We start from the raw sequence: 9,781 nt of genomic DNA on the forward strand, positions 1-9,781 counted from the left end.
AATGGATACTAACAAACCAAAAGAAGTGGATTTTAATCCTAATATTACAGAGCTCCCTACTAAGGATGAAACTAGCTGAACAAGTTTCAATAAACCCTCTAGGGCTTATGCAGGTATAAATGCCGCACTAAGAGCAAAAGATAGTCATACCTCTGTAGGCTCAATGAAAAGTGAAGCGATTAATCCGTTCGGAATATATCTAATTTTAGATTGTATCAACAATACTGAACAAGCTATAGATAAATGGAAAACTTCCTTAATGATAGCAGTAACAGTAAATAAAATGGATTATTATACAACTAAACACTTTATAGAACGAAGTCTATTAAATAGTGTATTAAAATTTCGGCAAAACTTAAACGAAGCCACCAAAGCTGATATCTTTGGCACTGATGATAATATTGCTAAGTTAATTATAAGAGCTTTAGAAGCCATAAGATTAGAATTTGCCGGAGAAGGTAACTTCTTAAAAGACCCAGCAATGATTAAAAAATATGAACTTGCGTTGTTACTATTACAATTATGTGACATGTGTGAAATAGATAAATACATATGTGTTTTCCAAAATTACTATTATTACATTTACAACAAAACAAAAAATACAGAAATGTATTTACCAATATTTTTTACTAAAATCCCAGACCCTTGGGGCAAAAGGTTAATAGATACTTATAACCCAGTACAGCCGATACCTTAGGAAAAAGGATAACCCATTTAAAAGATATGTTAAGCACATGGTGTGCAGACGCCATACTGGCTAAAGCAACAAAAGGATTAAAGAAGAAAATAAGTCTATGTTGTGATAATCCAAAAATGCCAATAATGATTGGATGTGAAAGTCCTTATTATTACAAAAAGATTAAAAGAAAAATATAAAAAGAAGAAACTCTTTAAGAAAAAATATTTTAAAAAGAGAAAGGCTAGATATTACAAAAATAAAGGATATATTAGATATAAAAAATCATTTTTCAAAAGAAATAATAAGAGAAAAAATTCAAAGGAATACATATGCTATTACTGTAAAGAGATATGACACTATGCTAATAGATGCCTGAAGAAATTTGCTAATAATAACAAGAAAATAGAAATTGATGAAGATATTGAAGAAATGATAAAATCAAAAATATTTATACAATTAAATAATTTCGAAGAAGTCGAGTCTGACGATATAATTTTCATATTAACAGATACTGATTATTATTCCTCTTCCGAAGAAGATAGTCAGAATGAATAATGAAATAGAAACAGTCCAAGATATAATGGAAGAAACGATAGAACAAGTTGGAGAATATAAACAAGATATACTTATTGATAAAAGAAAATTAAAACAAATACAAAATGAAAAGTTTTCTTTAACTAATTATTCAAGATTTAAAGTAAATACGCTTGAAAGATTAGGATTAAGAATAAGAAAACATCATTTATTTTACGGATTAAATATTCAAGAAAGAGCTTTAGAAGTTTTGGTTACTTCTAATAAAGTAATGATACCGCTACTATCTAAAAAAGATATTCAAGATAAATTACGAAAAATAAAGACAGAAATTCGAAATACTCTAGAATGGATACATATAGGAGCAATCTAGATAATTATAAAATTCACATTTAGAGAAAGGTTAGATAACCCAATAGATTTAGCTATTATAGATAACAAGATAATAAACAAGAAAGAAGCCTGCTTAGAAATATTACGAGAAAATTTACAATACAAAAAGATTAAATTTAATATATATCCAAGAATTTCATACCATCTTCTAAATAAAGACTTTGATAAAACTCTAAGCTTAATACAAGAATTTAAAAGAAAAGATTTCTTCCATAAATAAAATAGACCATATTCGATAACTTATGCAATCTCATATGCTATTTCAAATAGGCATCATTCAGATTGTTTCGCTATAAAAGATAGGATAGATTATCCCCATCTATTCGAGGAAGTCAATCAGATACAAATGCCTAGTATAACCCAGATACAAGAAATAGAAGATACATCATTAGATTTAGATTTACAACCTAAACCCCTATATAACCAACAAGATTCAATGTCTCGATTATCTTTTGACGATACTCGAGTCATAAATCCTGTTGCGTTAATAAGAAAAACTCAATTAGAAAGATTTATACGACCTATCTTAGAAGCAAAAAATGATTAAATAAAAAATTATAAGATAAAGGGAGAATACTTTAATAGTATAAAATTCGTTCCTATTAACATTTTATTAGATACAGGTGTTAGTGGAAATTATATTAGCCTTAGACTATGTAATCATCACCAACAGTATAGATTAAAAGATAAATATCTTTACACCGATTTCAATGGAAAAAGACATGAAATTGCAAACATGATAGAAACCATTTTAAAATTCGAAGATAACACCATACCTATAAGATTACTCGTTGAACCAGAAGGGAACAATGATACTTTAGAAATCCTACTAGGAAGTACCTTCCTAGATAGTGTAAAGCCATATGATATACTTGATCAAGGTATCAAGATTACTTATGATAATAAGATAATATTCATATCAAAATGACAAGCCAATATAGTATATACATTCCTATAGGAATAACGTTTAAAATATTATAAAACTGAATATTTTATTGCCTATATAGACAATGGATCGGAAAAATGTTGCTGCAGATCAGAAATATTTCTCAAAGAATACCATCAAGATTTACCTATTATCAGATGAAGAGATATATCAAATAATATTATAACAATGTCTAGATGCATTGCCCAACCGATTATACTATTAGGATATTATTTAATAAAATATCTCCCATTTTATTTTTATAATACTGGACAAGATGTACTTCTAGGAAATAACTTTTTAGAAATGTTTCATAGTATATTATATGAGAAAGTTCTCCTTGTCAATATACGATTGTTGTAAACCGTTTTAAAACTAAAAAAACGATTACCTATTCAATTTAAACCCCGCACAATCCAGCGTGGTGATATAGGATACCAAAATAAACCAATTTTTTCAAAAAGCACTCCTTTGCTACAATATGATACTGATTGGGATAATTCTCAAATAATAAATCAGCAATATCTCCTGCTAGAATATCAGATAACCTTCAATAAATTAGAAAAAAATATATATATAATCAAACAAAAATTAGAACAATGTTTTTCTGAAAACCCCTTAGAATTTTGGGATAAAAATAAGATAGAAGCCAAGCTAGAAATGAAAGATAAAGATAAAGTTATTAGAGTAAAACCAATGAGATACAGTCCTGAAGACCAAGAAGAATTTCAAAAACAGATTAAGGAATTATTAAGTCTTAGAATAATAAAACGTAGTAACTCTCCTCATAGCTCTCCTGCTTTTATGGTAAGAAACCATGCAGAGATAGTATGAAATAAATCAAGAATGGTTATTAACTATAAAAAATTAAATGATAATACCATATTTGATGGATATTTCTTACCCCATAAAGAAAGTGTAATCAATAGAACTACTAACAAGAAAATATTTTCTAAGTTTGATTGCAAAAGTAGATTTTGGCAAATAAAAATGAATAAAGATAGTATTTAATATATTGCCTTTTCAACCCTCAAGGACAGTATGAATTGTTAGTTATGTCATTTGGATTAAAAAATGCACCACAGATATTCCAAAGAAAAAGGGATAATATCTTTAAATATTATGACTACATATTTGTCTACGTCGATGATATTTTAGTTTTATCTGATAGTCTTGAAGATCACCTGATACACTTAAATAAGTTTACAAATTTATGCTTAGAAAATGAATTAGCACTTTCTAAAAAGAAAGCAAGCCTATTAAAAAATGAGATAAAATTTTTAGGAATGATAATTGACGGAAATGGTATACAATTACGAAGCCATATTGTTGAAAAGTTATCTGTTTTCCCAAATAAATTAGTCGATAAAAAGCAGATACAAAGCTTTCTAGGAATCCTTAATTATACTTCAGATTATATTCAGAATTTGGCTGAACTAAGAAAACCATTTCAAGAATTATTAAAAAAGGATAAAAGTTTTGAATTTAATGAAGCTTTAACTAAAAAATAAAAGATATAAAAACTATTTGCAATAATTTACCAAAATTGCAGTTACCAAAGGATAGTGATGATTTAATCTTAGAAACAGACGCTTCAGAACATTGTTAGAGCGGTGTATTAAAAAAGATAGACTATGATCTTAATAAAAATAAGATTGGAGAAAGTCTATGTAGATATTGTTCTGGAACCTCTTCAGATACACAAACGCGATGTCATATTAATAAAAAAGAATTATTAGCCGTAGTAAAAAGTTGTCAAAAATTATATTACTTTTTACTTTCTAAAAGATTTACGCTTAGAACTGATAATACATAGGTAAAAACCTTTGTTCACAATAATCTTCCATCAAAACTAGAATATAAACGATTTATTATATGACAAATGTTAGTGTCTGAATACTTTTTTGATATCGAAATTATTCGTACTAACAAGAACATTGGAGCAGATTTTCTCACTAGTGATGGACGAAATTAAATAACAGATGATGATTCATCTACGAGATATTGATAAAAGTTTCAAGGATATTCAAACAACAGTCTCCGATATTATTGAAACTGCCAACTTTGATTGTGAATAACAGATTGCTGACAAATTACTCAGTATATGTGCACAAATAACGTCTAGAATTGGTCACTGCAGTGATGCCCATGATATTATTACTAGCCTGATAAAAATTCAAAAAGATGATACTACTTCCACGACTATGGAGGTACAAAACGATAAATGTGAAAAACTATCTTTTAGACCCCAAAAGGAAATTACCTTGGAATCTATGAAAGAAAAATTTGATAAGTTATTTACTCCAATAGGAGATCAAAAACAGATTATGAGAGATTTATTTTCTCTCAAAACTATCCCTAACAGATATATTGATTTTACGGGGATATATCCTCGAATAAATTACCTACAAGATTCTTCGCCATAGAAAATTAGATATTGGTATGACTTTGGAACAGTTAATTCAATTTATCTTACTTCTCCAAATTTCCCTGAAATAAGCTGATTACCCTCTTGGGTACAAGACAGAGTAAAAGATTGTTACCTAAATAACCCACGATCACCGTAAAAGATATTTTGGTCTTAAAATTTATTTTTGCCGGACCAGATTTTTATAGGGATGAACGATATCCAGCCTACCATTTCATGCAAATTGGAAATGCTAAAGATTTTAATATAATAAATAATTTTCAGGAAAAATCTTTTCAAAGATTTACCGAAAAAGATACTCACTACAGACGTGCTATTGGATTAAGAATTATTTTACAAAATATAGAACACAATTTCAAAAAAGGATTCAAAACTTATGGAGGAACCAAAATACATTCCTCTATTTTGATTGCACCGACAAAAAACACTCTGCCGGCAGCTAAACGGTATATGGAGACAAAGATAGATTTAATTAATAAAGGTATTATTAAGTCCAGCCCTCAAGCTCAATAACGATTGTGCGAAATGAGGAAGCACGCCAAAGACACATGCGAATTTTGTTCTCCAAAAAAGGAGAAAATGATAGAAGATACCATGTCTACATCCTCTGAATAGAACTAGGACAGATGGACGGAGGATAAGAAGATAAGGAAGAGAGAAGATAAGGCTGAAGAAACAGGAAGAGAAGAAGATAAGGCTGAAGAACAAAGATGCCAGAAGATAAGAAACTTATAGTAACCCTTTTGTCTTTTGTAATTATATAAAAACACATGGTCCCACTATTTTATTTTCTTTTAATCTTGTAACATAGGTCGCTTTCAGGCCTTTTTCACTTTTAATAAACTTATGTAAAATGTATGTTTGAAATCCGCAAGGCAGTTACTTAATTCTATAAAAGGAAGTAGTATGTAAAGTCTCGGCGGATACCCGGAGTATTTGCGATCAAAACGGGATAGATATTATCATTATTATTATTATTATTATTATTATCATTATCATAATAATTATTATTATCATTATTAATATGATTATCATTATTATTACTATTATTATTATCATCATCATTATTATCATTATAATTATTATTATTATAATTATTATCATCATTATTATAATTATTATCATTATCATTATTATCATTATAATTATTATTATTATCATTATTATCATCATTATTATAATTATTATCATTATTATCATTATTATTATCATTATCATTATTATCATTATTATTATCATCATTATTATCATTATTATTATCATCATTATTATCATTATTATCATTATTATTATTATTATTATTATTATTATTATTATTATTATTATTATTATTATTATTATCATCATCATCATCATCATTATTATTATTATTATTATTATTATTATTATTATTATTATTATTAATAATATTATCATTATTATTATTATCGTTATTATTATTATTATCATCATCATTATCATCATTATTATTATCATTATTATTATTATCATTATCATTATAATTATTATTAATATCATTATTATTATTATTATTATCATTATTATTATTGTCATTATTATCATTATTATTATAATTATTATTAATATTATTATTATTATTATTATTATTATCATTATTATTATTATTATTATTATTATTATCATTATTATTGTAATGGGCACTGCTCTTCCCCATCCTCTGGTACATCCTGGGATGCGGAGGGGGGGGGGGATTATCTCCAGCTACTTTCTCAGCTAGAGCCTCACCTATGATGGGCACTGCTCTTCCCCATCCTCTGCCGCATCTTCCTCTCCTACCCCTGCCTCGGTCGCGTCCTTTCACAACTGGCTCCTCTTCTGGTTTAATAGGAGCCACGGGCTAGACACCATTGTAGCGAGTGTTCACCATCCTCAGAAAAAGAGAGTGAAAAAGGTCAGTTACCAATTTGGATCGCTAGATACCAATTGGAATCAAGTTATAGCACGAGGGAAAGAAAAGAAAGAGAAATCATTTCTAAAATCCTGTATCCCCTCGAAGAAAAGTACATATATCTCTGTACCATTCCGTAAGGTTCTACTAGACTTATTTTGGCACAACGAAATCAACGAACCTGGGGCTCTGATACCAAATTTGTCACAACCCCGACCTGCCGTAACTGGCACCCACACTAACCCTCTGGTGGGAGAACCACTAGTACAACCCAAACTCATAACATTCACGACATATAAGTAGTTTAAAGATGTGTAAGCAGGTTTAACCAATAAATAATACTGAGTTCCCATAAATTTAGTAATGTCTAATTATAAACCAAAATATATACGGAATTTAACTCCTAGGAACTGAAAGTCGAAGGTACCAAAACTCTAGAAAAACATCAAGTCTAGGAAAAAGGGAATGCAATCCCAAAGAGTCATAAAGTAAAATAGTGTTTAAGATTCTAAGTCCTGAATGAAGGACTAAGATATGAAAGAGCTCACGGTAGTCTGAAAGAACTGTCTCACCCTCAAATTCTAAAAACTAATGATCTTCTATGCGAGGTCTCTCTACAGCCGGCTGAATATGTCTTGTATTCAACAAAGACAGAACAAGTGTAGTATTAGTAAACAAAACAACAGTGTACTAGTAGAATCACGCGGCTAGCCAGTAAGTGAGACATGAACAAGTAAATACAACACCATAAGCACATATATACAGAACAAACTTAACCAGTATCATCTCTTAACCAATACTCAACATTATCATAGTTCATTAGTCTCAAGATCATGCAATTTTACATAAAGGTCCTCTCATGGGACCTGCAACCTCCTATTGATGTGTCGGAACGTGACAATTGATCCAAGGTTAAGTTAGAATGTGACCCCCAATCCAAATGTGTGTTTGACACCTGATCCAAATATTTTTCGGAATGTGATACCCAATCCAAGCATAACAGTCAGCCGTAATCAAAGTTAATAGTCAAACTATCATATCTAGCAAGAACAGGTTCATTACAAATCATGGTCAGTAAGTAATCATTTCACATATATCATTTCATTTTTCTCTATTCATATACATATATCCATACAGTGGAGTAATTTAGCAAGTACATGAATCACTTACAGGAAACAAACTATTGCTTACCTCAAAATCAAGCTTTGACAACTCTAAAGTGCAGGAGCTTTCCCTTTCTGTCTTCGTTCAACTTATTCTTGGTCTAAAGACAGTAAATACATACAAATGATCAATATGATGGTCTAATTTACATGTATTATATCATAATTCCCCCTCTTAGATCAACCCATAATCCTAACCCCCATTCTAGGTCTATTTTCCACCATTAGTTTCAGTCCAATCCCCCCTAATGATCACCTACCATAGAATATGGGTTCTAGAAATCAATTTACAAGTTTAAGGAGTAAATTACTTACCTTTGGCATAAACTATAGTGGAAAGCAGTAAGAATTCACCCTAGGTCGCTTCTGGTCTCTTAAGAACGAAGTGAGAATGACTAAAACTATTTTTGGACTTTTTCTTTACTTAAAACGTCGTAATTTATACCATTCATGCCAAGTCCAATTTCGGGAGTTTTACTCACCTGAATGCGATTCCATAAAGCCGTACAGGCTCCGTATCTTCTTGGCTATCAACTACCCCAATCAAATTAAAGATTCAATCCCCCATACAATTTTGAATCACCCTAGACTTCTCCTGATACAGAATTTAGCCAATTCTGGCTTAGGCTCAAATTTTCCAAAATCACCACCCAAGCTTTTCTGGCCCGAATTCCTTCCCTATTGTCTTATTCGTAACGACGAGGAGCAAGTCATTTACATGCAGCAACGCTTTCTAGTCTTGCCACTAATTATTTATTTATTTGTATAATAAGCCTGAAATTTGTTTAATGTTCTAATATTTTCTACTCTTATTATCGGCCTAATCATGCTACTAACATTCAATTAAAGAAAAAAATAATTATCAAAATCATTTGAAAATTCAAATCTTCCTATAAAAGCCAATAAAAGTTAATCGTTGTAACTCAGTAATACAAAGTTAATTATTTAAATAAACATAAATTGGTTAATTTAAAACTTAGAAATAAGATTCATCACTCAAAGGAAAATGCAAAAGAAGTTTCAGATTTTGTTTTACTTTATTTAATTTTCTCAAAAAATGAACACAATGTTATTAAGTATATAAAGTCGAAAAGTAACTTAATTCATTATAACTAAATCTTATCTGAATATCAATCAATTACATGGAGTAGAACATCAAATTTCATGTTTTAATTAAGAACAAGATCAAAATTGAACCTTTAAGCATGCAAGAACTAACTACATATCGTCTCAACTTTACTTTGAATTTAACGACATAAAAATTCTCAACCAATTTCATATTATAACATTAAAGTTAACACATAAAATTTAAACATTGGAATCATGTCTTATATAATTGTAAAAACAAATCATAAAGTATTACTTTTTGTGAAGATTAATTCACAAAGAAAAGGATACAACATGAACCACGAACGGAACCACGAAAGCAAACCTCGAACTCCACATTTTTTTTCATTTTTCTTCCTCTTTTATTGCTGTTCGATTTGTGCTGTTCTTGCTTTTGTGTACTGTTTTGTGGATTTTTTATGATTAAAAGTGTGAGGAAAAAGTGGGAGTCTCTTTTTTGGTTCCCCTTCTTCTTGATTTTTGTGTTTTTATTGGAAAGATGGGTATGTTGTGGGTGGATGGTGAGTGAAAATGCGAGGGAGAGTGGGTAGATTTAAGGGGTTAATGGGGTAGTATAGGTGAGTGGGGTAGTTTAGGTTAATTTTTTTTAATAATAAAAATAATTAGCTAACTATTTTGAATT

General features: G+C 29.4%; 1 protein-coding gene across 1 annotated transcript in view; it reads right to left on the reverse strand.

Moving 5' to 3' along the window:
• The window catches only part of LOC129883472 (uncharacterized), a gene marked incomplete at both ends in the record, with an annotated part of 8,939 nt that extends 2,638 nt beyond the window's left edge, over positions 1–6,301 (reverse strand). The window contains one exon of the mRNA XM_055958132.1: positions 5,923–6,301. Coding sequence (XP_055814107.1) covers positions 5,923–6,301 — 379 coding nt within the window. The remainder of the gene's footprint in view (positions 1–5,922) is intronic.
• Between the last annotated feature and the right edge of the window lie 3,480 nt (positions 6,302–9,781).

Source organism: Solanum dulcamara, chromosome 3, assembly GCF_947179165.1.
Source record: "Solanum dulcamara chromosome 3, daSolDulc1.2, whole genome shotgun sequence".
Classification (NCBI taxonomy): Eukaryota; Viridiplantae; Streptophyta; class Magnoliopsida; order Solanales; family Solanaceae; genus Solanum; species Solanum dulcamara.